The following is an 18,361-nucleotide window of genomic DNA, read 5'->3' as shown; positions in this document are numbered from 1 at the left end:
TTTTTTGTATTATTTCTAACTTGAGCCCTTCTGCAGATGCAACCTGTCTGTCATCCCGTCCGTCCCAGTAATCCCATTTTGTGTTGCAGCGTTTCCTCCACGGGGGCGAAAGCAGAGGGGGCACAATGACAACCTGGTGAATGCAGACCAGGTGGAGTAAAACACGTCAAGCGCGGCGCAGGATGCGCATCCCCGGCCCGTCCAGGAAGAAGGTAGAGCAACCTGGCTGTTCTTCTGGTGTCGTGTGTCAGAGATTCTCCGCGGTGCTGTGGATTGATCGTTTCCGTCGTCGCCCTCCTGCTGCCAGTGTCCGTGTATAATGGAGAGCTCCAATGGCTCTGGCAGCGACACCAAACCGCAGAACCACCAGTTGGAGAAGAAGAGACTGAACCGAGCGCCTTCCCCGGCCAGACCTTTCCTCAAGGATGTGCACTCTCGCTCGAGCAAACCACCTGCCATCGTACCAAAATCCCCCAAACTCAACAAGCCTGCCTCGGTGCCATTGGTCCATCCGAACCGCAGCTCCAGACGCCACACAGCCGGTGCTAAAGAGAAGCCCGCCACGGCGAAAAGTAACGCCAAGTCTTCTGTCGTGAAAAAGCCCACAAAGGTGCCTCAGCATGCGGCGGTCGAGCCCAAAGTCGCCAGCATCACACCGGACAGCACCAGCAGTCCCATCCTCGCCAAAGGCAAAAGGGGGAAACTAGCCTCGGGGTCTCCGGGCCCTCCCGGCCATGGATCCCCGATCCGGGTACCGACCGGAGCGCTTCACGGCCGGGTCAGCCAGACCGACAGCAGTTCGGACCTGTCGGACTGTCCGTCCGAGCCGCTGTCGGACGAGCAGAAGCTGGCACCGGCTGCTAGTAGCGACGCTGAGTCCGGCACCGGCTCCAGTGACCGGGATCAGGTGGGAGGCGATAATCCGCTGCGGGCAGAAGCGACCGGAGCGGCCGCAGCCGGTGCTCCATTGCGCACAATCGAAAGCATGTCTCAGGCTCAGCTCGCTCCGGGGGCGCACGGAGAGAAACCCAAGCAGGAGAAACCCTCACCAGGCGCACAATTCAGACTGCCAGGCAGCAAGGATATGATTGAGGAGGACCTGCTGCGGGAGGTGGACGATTTGAGATCTGAAAACGACTACCTCAAGGTATGGCGATGCTATCTCAAAGAGACAAACGTGGCTATTTTTTGCACATGTTTTTTTTCTTAAATATAAACACATAATTCAAAATATACGCTTAAAAGACAAAAACATCCTCGCAGGTTCATTTAATCGGTAGTAGGCTACAGAGGCAGCTGTTTCCCAAAAGAGGAGCCAAACTGTCTCTTTACAGGACAGTCCCGGGTTCAATCCTCAACATCGCCTGTTCCTTTAAGTGTCCTTGATCAACTTCCACCTGCTCACTCACTGAAATCATAATCTAAATGTATGAATTATTTAAATCTGAACGCATTCCCTTTAATGCTCAGCTGGCATCCCCATGATGTCCCTGCATGTCGACTCTCCATCCATCATGTCGTCTTCTACCCTTCCCGTGCTTCCCTGTGGGTTTGACCTTTATTGATGGGAGTTTTATTGACAGTGGCTTCACCCTGATGCGTCCTCCGACTTTCTTTTTTAAAATGGTGTTGCTGTCAAGTCACCAAAGTGTTATTGTGACAGAAATACTCAACATTCCTCCCCTCATGTTGCATCTGGGGCACCAAGAGTAACATGACCTGTAATAATATAAACAAATTGTACTCAGAGATGCACAAGTATTCAAATCAGTGTTTTGTTTGGCATCGTTGTAAGTCGTTGTATCTTACATCTTGCATGAAGATCCGGTTTGAAGACTTCATACAGGATCCCCCTCCCCCCCCCTTCTTTAACTAGGCTATCCCATAAATTGGGGAGGGGAGGCAAACAGATAATGCGACAAACAGGGTTTTTTCTCTTTTAGATGAAAACCCGGTTTATTTGCATGTTATTATTTCAAACTTGACCACGCATGTCTGTGTGTGTCTCTCTCTCTCTCTTCGGCCCGGTGCAAACACAAGAGAGTTAATCAGCTTTACTGGCTCTGGCTGTAATGGCTTTATCCCACAGGACTTGATAACAGTCAGATGTCCCATGTGTGTGGGGTTGAAACGCCCTCCTGGCTGTTGTCAGTCTGCCAGCTGGGACTCCACCTCCTCCTCCCATGCATCCCCCAAATGTCTGGGAGTCCCCACCACTGCTACATCAGTACTGCTCATGGGGGGGGGGGGGGGGGGGGGACAAACAAACAAACAGTTTAGCCCTTTTATTTTGACACCTTAGTTTTATTTTTGATTATATTTCAGGTATTTTAGCTTCTTTGAATTGCATGAAGAGAAACAGTTTCAACCTGTATTATTGTGTCTGTACAGTAAAACTGCACAACACCTAGAAACTCGTTTTTGAGCTGCAACAAACAGTTTATTTTCGAGCTGCAAATCAATCGAGTAGTCAATCGACATAAAAGGAACCAAATCAATCAATTCAAGTCATTATTCAAACAAAAATGCAAAACATTTGCTCCAAGCTTTTAAAATGTAAAGATGTGCTTCTTTCCTCTATTTAACGTCATTGTAAATGTAATAGCTTCTTTAATATGTAATTGCAATTTTCAGAAAATTGTAAAAATGTCCTTCACAAGTTCCTAGAGACCAAGATGACGTCTTCTTGAAAATGCTTGTGTTTCTGACAAATAGTCCTAAACTCAACATATACTTAGTTTTTTACCACATCGACTTCACATTTGAGAAGCAAATATACAATAAATTGATTGTCAAAGTTGTTGAATTTTCTCTGAATCTAGTCACACCATTAGATTTCTAAAGATTTAAAGCCATAGCTTAGTTAATTGTGGCTTAGCTGATTTGATTACATACATTTTGATAAGTCATTAATCATTTTAGTAATTTTTTACATGAACATTCTCTAAGTCCAGCTCCTCAAATGTGAAGATTTGCTGCTTTTCTTTGTCACATTTAACAGCAGATTGCTTATATTTCAGTTTTGGACTGTTGGTTGGTAAATACAACTTATATGAAGACGTCATCTTGGGGAGAAATTGTGATGTTTTTGTTTACAATTTGTTGGACATTTCCCAGAGTAATACAGAAATATTGATCAATTAATGGCTGCTCAGCTAAGATATCCACACTCGACGCCCTTAAAGAGATGATTAAGTAGCGGTGATGACTCGGTGCACACGCTCCCCTAAACGTCAATGATATTCTCTGAATATATCTGCTCCCAGGATGCTGTTTTTAACCTGGCCATCGATTGGACCGACCCTGTGCGAGCTCTTTAGCTCCTTCCTGCAGGGCCCTCCTCGGAAAACAATCGGCACTGCGCTTTTCCAAACGAGGATAGATTTAGTTTTCATTCATTGACGCACTCATCCCAACTCCCCCTTCAGCATACTATTGTCTTTTTTAAGCAGGTGCCAGTCGAACCCTTTGACTGTCCATCCCAGGGGAAATCTTCTGAGCGAACTGATTCCTCAGGATGAAGACAAACAGATTAGGCATGCACCGGTACCGACAGCAGATGTCGGGTCCTGACTCTAGCTGGATCTGATGAGGGTGACATTGGGGCCGATTTATTCAATTCAATTCTATCTGTATATACAGAGTCCTGTTAATTTTGAAGATTTTTTTTTTTTGGTGCACGATTTATTAATTTAATAAAGAATAACAATTCAGTCAATTTACATCTATGTTTTTATACGTTCCATTTTGTTTTACAAAGTAAGAGAAGCATTTTAAAGTCAAGACTGACCGAACACACGAGAGAATGATCCCCGTCACTTCCACACAGTGAGGCAGACAGCGTATTAATTAAACAATGGTATCGGATTAGTACTTCTTGTATCGACCGATACCCAAAGCCCAGGTGTCGCTGTTGGTATTGGGACTGAAATAGTCGGATCAGTGCATCCCTATATCAGATACCCTCTGGGTTACCAAACAAACGATCATAGTACTGCAGATAAATCTCAACCTCTTCTCCTCCAACAAGGCCGGGTTGTTTCACGTTGATACGAGATGGGGAGTGTGAATACATCCAATCCGAGAGATAAGATGCTGAGAGTCAACTACGGCAGTGGTGTTACATCATCAGCACTAAGAGTACTTGCATTCCTGGAACACGAATGTAATCATATGAAAGTTTAATCAACGGGAGGTCAAATATATTGCATCTCCTCTGTAATAGCTGTATGCCTGAAATGCAGAATACTTATATCGTAGAATTGGAAAACACATCATTTCTCTGCTGTTATTGAAAAGGTGTAAATCAGTGTTTACACAAACTGCAAACCACGTTACGTGTTCATTAAGCGGCTAAGAATCTTCATTTGCTGTTAAAAGTTCATTTGAATAAGAAATTAAACATCAACATCAAAACAGCATAAACATCCAAGTCAGCACTATTTGCAGAACAGAATGCCAACTTACATTGGTGTGAAAAAAGAGCGAGAGACATAAATTGACTGGCACAAAATGTTCATCAACGACTATTGCAGCACGGAGGTGACATTAAGGTCTCAGCTTGTGTGCCTCCTCTCAGGATGAAGTGGACGAGCTGCGGGCGGAGATGGAGGAGGTGCGAGACAGCTACCTGGAGGAGGAGGTCTACCAACTGCAGGAGCTGCGGCGAGATCTGGACCGCTCCAACAAGAACTGCCGCATCCTGCAATACCGCCTGCGCAAAGCCGAGCAGAAGAGCCTGCGGGTCGCACAGACCGGCCACGTGGACGGAGACCTGCTCCGTAGTCTGGAGCAGGACTTGAAGGTATGTTTGTGTCTTTGTGTTCGGGCTTGACCAGTCACCACTCTGCTTTTAGTCGGTGTTTGTATAAAATGCCATACGATACCATACGGCGTGCATGCATGCGTGATGGCGTTTGGATGATCATTAGTGTTCACGACACATGTGAAATATATCTGAATCTATATTCTATTTATGTACATCTATTCTGTTTGAACTGAATGTGTCTGTCCTTCGACATATCTGTCTCTGTGATCTCAGGTGGCCAAAGATGTGTCGGTGCGTTTGCACAACGAGTTGGAGAGCGTGGAGGACAAGCGCAGCAGAGCGGACGATGAGAACGAGCTGCTCCGACAGAAGATCATCGAGGTGGAGATCTCCAAACAGGCGCTGCACAACGAGCTGGAGAGGACCAAAGAGGTGAGTGGAGGATAACGGGAGGTGTTGTTTTGATTTGACGAGCCTCTTGCAGGTCGTGTGGGGGAAAAAAGAAATTAGTTTCCATGCACACAAAGGTGTATTTTTATTTTCGGAGATCCTAATCGTCCGTTACGCTTGCAGAAACAAAGCGACGGAAATCAATTCTCTGACACGCACAGAAACAAACATCATCTTGAGAATCTGTTTGGGCCCAGTGGTGAATGAACGACAGTGGAAATAACAACCGTGATGGCAACGTTTGTGGTGATGATGCTGTTTGAACGGGATGAAGCGCCACTTCACCAAGAGATGCCAGTTATTGTGGCCGCTTTGACTACCTGCATAAAGCAAGAGGATCAATGTTGATCACCGGCCTGATCAGCGTTGTCAGTGCTGTGAATTCATTTCATCAATCAACCTAAACGCTCTTTGACAGCGTCAAAACAACTGCTTTGTGCAATGGTGCGTGTTATCTTGAAAGCCTTGCAACAATATGAACATGTCCTTATTTACAGCTTAATTCTGCAAGAATAGTTGCAGAAGAAAGGTTGGGTTAGATGCATCCACACTCCAGAGTACTACACAAATACGACTGACGTTCAGATAGAGCTGCAATACTATTCAGTACAACCCGAAGCTGCAACCACCCTCCCCCCTCGCAGCGGAGGTGTGTTCACATGGTAACCTGCAAAAGAAATCCAAGTCTCTCCCCATGAACGGCCATTTTGGAATGTAGTCCATCAACTCGTTCTCTGGCCAAGAATCTTTTCTCCAGTTCAGCTCTGCAAAAATAAAGAGTTCACAAAATGCTTTGTGAATTCAGCCAGTCAATCTGTTGGTCTTGTATCATCGCCGGCACACATTTTAGCAGGGCATGTCTTTTACCCTTGTTCCCCCAAAATAAGCACCGTTGGAGCTGCAGCCACAAATGACCCGTGAATACTTCCGAGTCATTTGTTCAGGGAATGGATGCCGGTTGTAACCTTTGCCATTAAGACAAAAGCCAGATATTTGTGGGTGATAAAAGTGCACTGCGGAATGTATTTTTGTTATTTTCAGAATAACTTCGGCTAGTCAGAAATCAATTGGCCATTATTTGGCATCTCAGTCGTTCAATACATGAACAAGAACACGTTTTATGAAGAAAGATGCATTTTGTTGTTTGGGGCTGTAACTCCAGACGTTTTCAACACACAGATATTGACTAATCGATTTTGACATCAGCAGGTACACATGCCGTGCGGCAGCAAAGAGAAAGTAGGCTAATACCAGACCAGTGAGCATGGAGACGTGGCTTTCTTCTGCCAACTGGGGACACTGTTTCTTTCTTAGTGTCGTCTTGTTTGCTGCTGGTTTGATTCCCAGCTTGTGTCACACCATGACTTCTGTTATGTGCCTCCCCAAATAGCTCTTCTGCTGGTGGAAACATCTGTGTTCTGAAGCGGTCTGTGACCTTAACTATCTGCGTTTGCAACATTGATGTTTTTTAAAGACAACTTAACAGCCCCCCCCCCGACTGAGCTGCGTGTGCTCGGGCGAAGACAGAAAATCCATTTCTAGTCCGGATGTGCTAATGCGGCAAATGCACGGTCCAGTTTTTGTTGTCGTCGCTCGACACCGGTAACCTTTCGTAAGCAAATGATCAGCGAACAGTAAGGCTGAAGTGAGAGAATGCCCGACATGCGATTGTTGATGTAAATATTAACTTGCATAGCGATTGCATTATAGGTGGTGTCTCTATCCTCCAGATCCCTTATTCTGAGCGGTATTACGATACAAAGGGACCACAGGATGACGCAGACCTTCTTGTACACAGAGAAACAGGCGAGGGAGTCGGAGAAGGCTGAGATAGCGGCTGCTCCAAATGATTGCAGATTCTTTGTCTGGGACTTTTCCTGTACTTTAATCACTATGTACTCATTCAATCCCTGTGAAATCCATAACGGGTGATTTTTTTATTGTTGGCAGCAGAGGGTGACGAGAGTATTTACAAACATTTAGCTCGGGATGTATTTCACTGAATGAATCTAAGAACGTGCCCTCTTCTCTTGGAGCTGCTTCGTCAAAGAGGTAAAGAGAGGAGCTCATTTTACTGATCAGAATCCGGTGGTTCAACGGGACTGAAAGGTTGTTTCTTTCCCTTTCCGCTTTAATTAGAGACTAGAGTGAATGAGCATTTGATTGTACATGGTTTTGGGGTTTTTTTGGGTTAATTTAGATTTACTCTTCCAGCTTCCAGCTTTAACTGCTGGTGTGTTTCAGCACACTTCAGTCTGTCGTGATGATCTTAACTCACAATTAAGAACAACCTTCCACGTTCCAACGTTTTGTAAATTGCGACCCAGGTGTAATGTAATGCAGTCAAAAGTAGAAAAGCCTCCACACTCCTTTTGGGTTTTTACTAGTTTTAGGAATTCCATCTGAGGCATCTGCTGCATCTTCCATTTAGTTAATGATCTTTCACCACTAAAGTTCAGTGGTAACACACTGTAGGATTACAAAAAGCTTCTTCAGTTACTTTACCTGTCACCACAGTCTCACCACAGGAGTAAAAGAGCAACTGACCCCAGATACTTTTTTACCCCTTTTTCCTGCTATCAGAGGCCACACAGTGTGACTCTGGCCCAGAGATTGGCACCCCTGCATGGAATAATCCAACACGAAGGCCTGTTATAAAACAGCCTGCCGTGTTTTTCAGTACACTCTGATGGGAGGGCAGAGCGAGCGAGAAAAAGAGGTAGAGTGGCAGAGAATGGCTGTAATCAGATGGCTGTGGGCCCTGTCTGCCTGCGATACGACCACTGCTCACAGAGCTGATATTAAACAGTTTGGGAGGGCTGGTTGACAGGACCCTCTGTTGTTACAATATCGGCCCGGGGAGCAAATTGTTGCTGCTGCATCTGTGTGGTCAGCATGAAGGCGAACAACGGTTGGTGGAGAGCTGTTTCATTCCTCTGACATTTGAAGAAAGGCACACTGATACGTGTAATGAAATGGAACGAATGAAATGTCAACGTGCACAACACAAGCATCAGGTGATTTATTAGCCGCTCTCTGTCCGCTGTGATAAATTCTTCTTGCGTTGCAGCAAAAATATAATCCTTTGTGTTGTGCTTGTTGACATCGGATCACATGACGACAGCACACAATAAAAAGCCGAAATCAAAATATCTTACGACACATTTTGGCGGCATCCCTCCCGCAATGGAGGTGTGAGGGTTATTGTGCCGAGTAAGATTATGCTCCTCTTTGAAATGCTTTGCTGGCAATCAATTTAGAAAGATGTACCTCGAGTGATATTTCGCCATGCAGACAGCTTTCATAGAGATGATTTATTTTTCGAGAAGTTTCAATGAATACTGCAAAGTCTTATTTGAGGCAGGATTGTTGAGTGACTCGGACTTTGATTCTGGAAACCCACTTTATTATTGAACTTTTTAAATTCCATGTTTTGTGTTGGTGCCACAAACAAAACTCCATTCAGAGATTTGTGCTTTTCTTTGTCATACATCATTGTAAATTGAATATATTTGTGTTAATTGGACGAAATGAGCAATCTCAAGACACCACTTTTTAATGACTCATCGATTATTATAATTTCATTGATAAATAAAGTCATAGTTTGTTGCTGCCCGGAAACAAAGAAACACATTATATCCTCGCATTTGAGAAGCGAGAACCCGGGAAGTGGTCTGGCCTTTCACTTGAATATGTAGTCTGATAACCAACTGATTGCTTCATCGTGATATCTGTACAGTAAATAAGCCACAACTAGCAGCTAGTTAGCCTAGCTTAGCATAAGGACTGGAAACGGGGGTAAAGGTGTTACGATTTGCCTACCAGCACCTCGAGTGGAAAATAGCCGTCTTCTAGTCGAAACATCAACTCGCACTGTTGTGTGTATCAGAGTACGATGGAGGCAGCATTTGCATTTTTTGCACATATAAAAGAAGAATATCAAGTATCTCCTAGAGTTGCTCAAAGTCTTTTGTTGCTGTGTTTCATTACTACAAAGGTACGAGAGGGGAATGCCTGCATTCTCCATTATTCGCGTCATTATTCTCCATTATGTCTGAGTGAGAGTCACTGCAGACATGATGTGTTTCATGTCTGAGCACTTCTCTCTCAGCAGAAGAAGTGTTGGCTTTGAAGAGGATTCTGCTCTTCTCATCTCTGCTTCTCACTTCTCCTTCATATGTCTTCCCCTACACTTCTCCTCTGCTGTGGTTCCCTGTTGGAAGATTGCAGAGGAATCTCATTGACCTAGTTAATGTCTTGGGAGGAAGAGCAGAGTCGTGAGGAGAGGAGTAGCGGAGGGACTCTGCTGTCAGTCAAAACATCTGCTGCAGTGACACGTGTCCACCTGAAGCTCATCGTCACACAGCAGCGGGGCTGTGAAATCTCCGTTTAACACGATGGAGGTGTTACTGGTGTTCAGAGACCGCACAACCTTCATATACAGTCGTGATCTGCATGTTTTTGCTCAAAATAAAAGTTTACAAGGTCAGACGTGGAAAATGATATATAATAATGATTGATTCCTGAAAACAATTTGAACCTGGTGACAGTAATGTGTATGTTTATCTAATATTAAAGGACATTGGAAATAGGCTAATCCGGTACAGTGTGTCGCAAAGCATTTTAGAGACAATGACACCGTTACCCTAAAGGCAATCTCTCACAGACACGAAGCAAATCCAAAAACCATCAATTCTGCATGAAACCGTGATATACGCAACAGTGATGCGTATGGTTCCCAAGCGCCGTCCTTTGAAGTTTAAAACCCATTAAAAATGAAATTCCTCCTCCGTAGGAACATGTTTTGCGAGTATTTTAATTTACAGAAGTATCAAAGCTGCCACTTTATAATCACAAAACATCCTGAAGCATTCGCTGCTGCAGCAATCAAAGTGTGTCTTTAAATGTCTTCAGCCACATCGCGGCACATTTTAAAGCAATTTCAAAAAACACATTCGAAGTCATTAAAGCACCAGTTAAAGTATCAAAGCTGGTAACTACGTTCATTCCACTTTTTGTAGAAAGCCACTGAAGATATCTTTATATATTTTGAGTTTGTTTTAAGTTGTGATATTAAGAAATGGTTTATGAAAGCAAACACCGTCTGTTCTCTTTTGTGCAGTAGTTCCATGAATGTGGCAAGAGCAGAGTTTCTGACACCGTTGCAGGACCCTTTGTGGTAAAAAAAACACAAATGCAAAGATAATCCAGCATCTTTCCTCTTAGGTGATGCATATGCATTTAATCTGCTGCAGGAAGATGAAACATAGTTGACAATACAAATCGTATTAATTGATTGTAAAAAACTCTTTTCAAACAGAACATGAGATGTTGCAGCATTTAAAGTCACAAATGTCAACCTCATGGTGCTACTTGAGGAAAAGTCAAGGTATTCCCAAAGTCCATAGGATTGATCGTCTGGGAACCGTGACTGTGCGTACCACATGTCATGGTAATCGATGTAATAGTTTAATAGTTGTTGAGATATTTCAGGCTGGACCGAAGTGGGTTCAACACGGTTAAAATGCATCATCTCATCCTCCTCCCGCTGCCGAGCTTAAGGCTGAAATTCGATCTGAAAACAGCAGAACATACGTGATCCGTCCAGCGTTGGTTTCTTGGACACTTCTCCAGTCTATCAAATGGTATGAGCAGTTCTATTTCGGGAGCTTGACAGCAGCTCGGCAGAATGTATGTCAGACTGAGTCATTGTGTTTCTCACCTCTCCTCCGAGCACAAGGAACAGACAGACCATCAGAAAACATATAACATTGGGGGCTGTGGCCTTGAGTGAAATATAGTCCTCAACAAAACTGATTTTGGCCTCGCCAAAGGTTGCAGAGTGAAGATGGAGGTTTTGATCTGAACTATGGTCACTTTTTGGGATTTCTACAAATGGGATAAAAGAGGAAGTACATCCTAATAAAGCTCTTATTTGTCATATTTGTATTCAAACAAGTGATCGTTGATGTATAATGTGAAAGGCATCCCTTGTAGACAAACCAAAAGAGAATTTTCACCAAACTCTCTCAGATGGAAAACATACACGTTAGTAACTTGCTGATGATCTTAATGGAGCATTTAGCAGACAAAGAGACAGATTGTTTTAGCCGGGGTCGCTTGAGTGAATATTGGACTTATATATTTATCTATATATTCATTGAGCAGACGGAAGCCTGGCTCTAAATAGTCAATTGTTTTCAAATATCACCATATTACACCTGTGACTCATCGAATGAATCAGGAGAAAAGCAGAACATCCAGTACGGCTGAGGGAGGAAAACCTCCACAGCTTCAGAAACTCCACTTTAGCTGCTAGCTGACGCAACTACGGACACAAACGCTATGATATGATCCGCCCTCTGGTCCAGGTTACGACCCACTAGATTACCGGGGGTCTCCGCCGCCACCTGAGCTCAGAGTTCGTTAACATTTACAACGTCCTGTGGTGGCTCGGTGGTCCTCTGGGCTTTGGTAATGACGCTGTATTTCAAATCCTTTATTGGCTCCCCTCCTACCATTTTCAAGTCACAAAAGACAGCATGGGCCCCCCCCCCCCCCCCCCCCCCCTCTTATTACCAACCTATTGTGAACCGATTTGACACACACAGGGGGACAGTGAAGTACTGGGAGGCGGAAAGTGGCGCGGGGGTGAGGACGACCTCATTATCAGCCAGCTGGACGGCCCCGCCGTCCACTCGGAGCCCGCCTTCAACCCTCATCCCATCCGAGCTCCCTTCACAGACGACAGAAACGCTCTGTTGTCTGGTTCCCATTAGTGAAGAGAAGAAACATGGCAGCAGCCCAGAGGGAGGGAGCGGGCTACCTCTGCAGAGTCCCAGAGAGAACGATAGAAGTTCATGATCATTATGAGCTTTTATTCATCCGTGCCTTATTACCATAGATGCATACCTAACAATCACATAATGAAGACTCCACACTCTTGAAAAACAAGTTGGCTCATGCTAATTATGAACAGTCGATGATCTTAGAAATGGCTGCAGTCCCTCACTAGATGCTAATCACAGGCTGAAGGATAATAAGCTGTAGATAGAGGCTTAATTACCATCTTGAAACGATATCGCCGACTAAATAGGCTTATTGTGTTTTACACTGTTACACTGGAATGAGATTTGAACCGGTGAATTCAATCGTCTATTTCTGATTCTATCAAGTTATTTTCCATTTGTCATCTATTTCCATGACCCCTGACTTCCTTCTATGAGATGTCTGAAGGTCTAACAATTGAAATATGATGCATCAGGTTTTTTGATACACAGATAATACTTCATAGTTGATCACTCATTGTTGGTTTTGGTCCTTTTTAAATGGGATTATTTGCACAACAAGAAAACTATCATCAGCCTTCTCCTTTCTGTCAACAGCGGACTCAGTTATGTTGTCATGGTAATGTTACTGATAAGGGACTGGTCACACCGAGACGCTCCACCACAGGAGCTACCGCTTCAAAACGCTTCGGCAAAGCGTGTCGGACCGAACGGCGTCTGCAATACTGCCACTTCTGCTCGCTCACTTTCTAACTGCACCACACCATTATTTAATTTACGAGTGACACTTTAAAATGATAATTGAATATGTGTCGGCTCTTAACACATACTGTAGTCAATCAATTGTCGGTTTATGGTCTTTTCATGGGATTCGTTAATCGCATCGATGACATTTAATGTGTGACTTTGGACAAAGTTGTCTGCCATATTAAATAAAGATTGAATAACACCATCTTTATCCTGTAAATCTCCTTTGAAAGAGAAATGCTTAACCTCAGCTGCACCAACTGGTTCAAGACAGGTTCCATTCATAAAAAAATAGAGTTGTTTTTTTTAATGTCTGAACCGGTGATATTTGCTGTGACAGGAACAGCATGGGAAATGTAGTGGCTCTTTCCACTTGTGATTTGTCAGCATTATTTTGGCCCGGGGGCTCCCATCAACTGCTATACTTCCCAATCGTGTCCGTCGGCGCTGTACATCATGATGAGAGCAGAGCGGTATTCGCCCTCGCCACACGGCTCTATCTCCGCACGTGACACACCACTGGCACGCTGCCAGTCTCGGCGGACCTGCTGCAGAGCTTGCAGGCAGATGACATGGCAGCTCTTCCCTCCTCCTTGGCCTGTCTGAGCCACGGTGTCATTTATAGCTTTTAGTGTTGCTCCACAAACGGGACGACTCTTGTGTCACATTGAATTTTATTTTTTATAGCCGCCACTTAGAGTCATGGGTGTGAACTGTTGTTGGGAGTGCAGGCGTTTTCTAGATTAGGAGTGCTTTCGATGACCTCCAGACAGCAGTGGAGTGAATGCCTTTCAGATTTTTCTTGGCTGCAGCTAGCCTGTCAGTTTGCTCTTTAAAGTCACAGTATTTGATGAAATTTCCTGCCACATTCTAAAGATCTAGTTCCATTGGACAATATATTGCCTCCAGTTAGAAAATGAACAGCGGGGCAAAAGGCTTTTATATCATTCCGTAGCTTCCAGTGTTCCTTATGTATTCAAATCTGATCATTCAGAATGTATGTTTTAGCATCAAATGCTAATCTAAAAAGTGTTTTTCCACATGACCTGACGTACGTTTCTGCATGATGGCGTTCTTACATATATTCTTATCGTCACTTATTTACCTACTTTTGCAGGATTTGCATTCTAAAACAAGTGGAAGCATTAACAAGTCATCCAGAGACAGCCAACCCCTTCATGATCTATCTTCAGTCGCTAGCTACAGCTGATAACATCTGCTAGAGACCGTTTTCATTTCAGCAGGCAACAGCTGGAAGTGAGCCGCCTGCTTTTGTCTCTGAAATAAAATTGTTTGAAAAAATGACTGCGAATTTGATAGTAAATCTGCCATCTATGCGCGAACGGAAAGCTTGGCAGGCTTAGCGAACCATTCATTTAGATCTATGAAGTGTTACAAACTGTGACAGTCACTTTGTTTTTGTGAAAGTGCTTTTTTACTTCCACTTAACAGACATCCGTTCATAAAAGTACCCGGGCAGTCGTGTTTAATCTTTTTTTCTTGGATTTTCTACAAGTTGGGTTGTTTGTAGAATATCAAAAGCAGTGAATATTAATGCAATTGTACTATTTGAAATGTATCTGTATCCATAACGCTGAATCAATTTTCTAAATCTCTGTGTTAAATAAGCCCTTGCTCCTCTTCTCGGTCCGTCGAATCGCAGGTCAGATTTTTCGATTTGCCTCAAACCATCCATTACCCCGGCAGCCAGAGATGGGCAGCCCGGCCACGCGGTGGGACATTCATTACTGTGAGAAGAGTTCCTGCTTTTCTACTTCTCTTGTTCACAAGGCAACCGACCAGTGTAGCCTCTGACTGTGAGCCAGCAGAGACATGTTTACCGTTAATTGTTAGAAGTTCCAAAGCAATTGTATTTGATTCATTTAGTTGTTTTCTTATACACATAGCAGGTCTACTTACTAAACATAGTCTATTAGCAGAAGAAGCATGAATAAAGAAACAAGTAAACAATAGTAAGAAATGTCAATGGTTCCCAACCTGGGGCTCGAGAGCCCCCCCACAAGGCCAGAAGATAAACCAGAGGGGTCTCAATAGGATTTACAGGACAGGAAAGAAGACAGAACCGGCTTCTCATACACACAATTCTGTATTCTTTCTGACTTGTATCTACTATTTTCTTGATGATACTTTTTGCCTTTTCAGGCTTCTAGAAATATTCAAATAAAATGCCCTGTGGAGCAAAAATCACAGGTGCAGGTCACACACGCGAGGCTGATATGAGCGGGCTCTATATGTCCTCCATCGTATCGGTCTCCACCTGGTCTAATATGCTGCTATCTTGACATAGATAACACAGACTCCTCACTGCCTCTCTCTTTGCTTTATTTAATCCCCTTTTTCGGCTGCTTATCATGAAAGAGTCCCAAATATGTGACTAAAGCACTGTGCTACAGCGCTAGCTGTTTCTTTCCTCATCATTTGATACTTTTGCTAATATGCAGAATATGCACATTACTTTCGTGAAACACACATAAGGCAGAGCTTCAGCTAAAACTAATCTGTGTGCCTTGAGGTGGAGCTGGTTGTAATTATACATTTCAGAGAAGCTAAACCTGCTCATGGGAGCATTCAGTGAAGTGTAGCATCGCTTCACTCCGGCCTCCTCCTCGCTGTGGGATCTGCCGATTCAGCACTATGCACTCTAGGCATTTGAAAACCAGTTCGCCTGCAAGTTAATGCATCATGCATGCAACACACACACACACACCCACAATGACTAATCACAAACCTGATTCACTGTTGAGCACTGAATTGTTTAGTCCTTATCCTCCAATCAAGAACATTGCTAATTATTATTAGCAGCTAATTACCGTATCCTGTTGTTTCATTTCAAATCAAGCATGAAACAACAACTCTGTTCTGTAATGGGGATTAGTAGAAAAAGACTCCTGGTGAATTTCTCACTGTTTGTTTCACCCAAACGTTGTCTCAATGTTGTGTCATCGCTTTGCTCCAGTTGGAACTTTGGCGTCGTGTTTTCGGCGAGCAGCATGCCAGGCTGTCGGGTTGCTCGGGGAGATTTGTGAGCCACAGTGACACGCCCCATAAAAGCTCCATTGTGCTGCTCTAAAATGCATGTCGGGTCTCAGACTGAGGTCAGTGACGAGGAACAGTATGGGAGTGACCCTCCGCCACCCACGCGCAACGGAAACATTATGTGGCGAGTCTTAAAACACACAAACTAGCACATTTAACATGGTTAGCAACTCTCCACGCTGCTGCTGAGAAATGTTGATTTCAATGGAATTTGTAAACGGATGCAGACAGTTGGTTTCTCTAACTACTGAAAGATGTCTTTCACTGTGGCCGTGATCCCCGCCTCCTCCTGTCCACATGTGGAAGTGCCCTTGAGCAAGACACTGAACCCCGAAGTTGCTCCTCAGGAGCTTTACAGCAGCCTACTCCGAACACACTTTGGACGGGTTAAATGCAGAGCTCAAATTGTATTACATTGTGCAGTGTGTGATTGTCTGCTATCATCACAGACGATAAAATTAAAAGTCAAGTGTAAGTCTCCAACTCCTGAGAACAAACTGTCGGGCTCTTTGGCTACTAATCTGCGAAGGACCTATGTAATGTCTAATTGTGGGGTGCTTTATGCCAAAGCCAATTTTAAATTTTACCAAATAAACAACATTTTGTAATGTCCTTAAATTTGATGTGTGGGAAGTTTGATGTGCAGTTTCATGCCTGGCATTCTCTCCATTCTCACATTCACCACAGAGGTGGAAAATAATCTCTGGACAGCTATTGATGTCAAGATGTCAGGGCCGACGGAGGGGCCAGTGTCTGTTTACAAGATGCTCATATCCGCTGGGGATATTGGAATGACCTCAGAGAGTGCTGCATGCAAACAAATGCACATACATGAGCTCAGTCTTGTGTACACACACATGCAGCAGAACTATGAAAGAGGCGCACACTGACTGCAGAAGCATAAAAACATGCACCCACGCGTTATTCAACACATGCATAAAAAACACATGTGCACGCCGGCTGACCAGCGCGCTCCACTGGATTATTTGAATTCAGTTAGCTTTGATTGGTTGCGTGGTTACTATTTGGCTGATGAAGCATATCCAGAGACCGTATATTTAGACTGTGCAGGCTCACTGCAGGTGCTGCAAGCCAAAGATTGATCATCCTTATAAAAATAACACAGCGCCGTAAATCATGGCGTAGCAGGAGCTCTAAGAAAAGCGCTTGTGTGTCAGAATGTGTCCTGGGATCGAGAGAAAATTAAATTAAATGAGCGCATGCAGTTACACCCCATGCATTCAAGTGTGTGTGCAGCATTCATTTATTTATTCAAACGGATTACAGCCCCAGATTGAGCGCTCATTCATCCAGATCTCACTCATATAATCTGCCTCTAAATGTTTCATAGCGACTTATCTCGCTGCGCTCTCCCGCCGGGTGAGCGATATTTATTCTGTTGTGCTGGAGTCTGAGGCTCTTCTGTCAGGGCTGAGAAGGAGTTTATCTGCATCCAGCGGCCTGTCGCAGCTCCTTTTGTGCTCTCCTCCCGCCAACCCTCCGTCCCGCCTCCATTTCGCTGGTCACACCACACTTATTGTTGAATCCCATTACCAGAGCCAGGCGCCGTTCTCTGCACTCTGTTCGAGCAAAATCATAAATAGGCCAAGCTGTTGAGTACAGATGCTGCCGAAAATACACTCGCTGTGTTCCCATTCTTACTCATCCTCCACCCCCCCCAAAATATTTTCCTCCCCACATGTTTTGGGTGATGCCACTGTAGGATGTCATCCAACACGTGTTCCAAAAAGGCCTTACGCAAACAGGCGTGTCAGAGTCACAATATTCTCCTTTTCACCAGTTTTTCTAAGATTATGCAGTGTGATTGTAGCTGCAGTATGTGTAGGTTTCAGCAGCAGAGCTTCATGCTGAACAATGTGCTTTCACTCACCTGTTGAATATATGCCCTTGAGTGACACGAATAGATGACAGAATCAGTTTCACACCTACAAACACACACCGTGGCGGATTACTTGAGACACTTCAGTAATCGTAGTGGAGAGTAGAGCGATGATGCTGGAAGTAATTGTTGAACACAACCAAACTGTCGCACATATCGCGCACATTCCCGATGTCACCATCTAAATGCTTAACTTCTACACACGATGCCGTCAGTTGTTTTCTTTTTCGTCATTTCATGACTTTTTGTAAGAGGAGTGACTTGAAAGAGGGATGAGGAAAGACACAGTGTACAATAAAGATGGAAGCTTTTTTTTTTCTTTTTTTTTTGAAAGCTGGACTCAAACAGGAGATCTCCCCTTTGCGTCATATTTTTTTTACTGCAATGCTATTTTGGGTTTACCTGACCCGCCAGATGGTTTGTTGCATTGAACCATTTGAGCAGCCTTCATTGGAACGTTGGAAAATAATACGCAGGTGATTGGATGAAACATGTGTCAATCAAACTCTACCAAACTCTTCCCAAAGCCAGTTGAAGAAGCGCGAAAAACATCTTTTCCGTCCGGCAAAGCCTTCAGTGCTATTCTTTGCTTGTCTTTCAATGAAGAAATGCTCTCCAGTTCTGATATAACTGATGTTATTGCAGCATCGA

At 44.1% G+C, this 18,361-nt stretch overlaps 1 protein-coding gene across 1 annotated transcript in view; it reads left to right on the top strand.

Moving 5' to 3' along the window:
• The first annotated feature begins 255 nt into the window (after positions 1–255).
• The window catches only part of mtcl1 (microtubule crosslinking factor 1), a 50,343-nt gene continuing 32,237 nt past the window's right edge, over positions 256–18,361 (top strand). Inside the window, exons 1-3 of the mRNA XM_079284663.1 lie at positions 256–1,147; positions 4,580–4,804; positions 5,042–5,200. Of these exons, the coding sequence (XP_079140789.1) occupies positions 320–1,147; positions 4,580–4,804; positions 5,042–5,200 (1,212 nt within the window). The 5' untranslated portion in view covers positions 256–319. The remainder of the gene's footprint in view (positions 1,148–4,579; positions 4,805–5,041; positions 5,201–18,361) is intronic.

The sequence above is a fragment of the Melanostigma gelatinosum genome (assembly GCF_949748355.1).
Source record: "Melanostigma gelatinosum genome assembly, chromosome: 15".
NCBI lineage: Eukaryota > Metazoa > Chordata > Actinopteri > Perciformes > Zoarcidae > Melanostigma > Melanostigma gelatinosum.
Note: the sequence above shows the minus strand (reverse complement) of the source record. Positions and strands in the feature narration are given on the sequence as shown.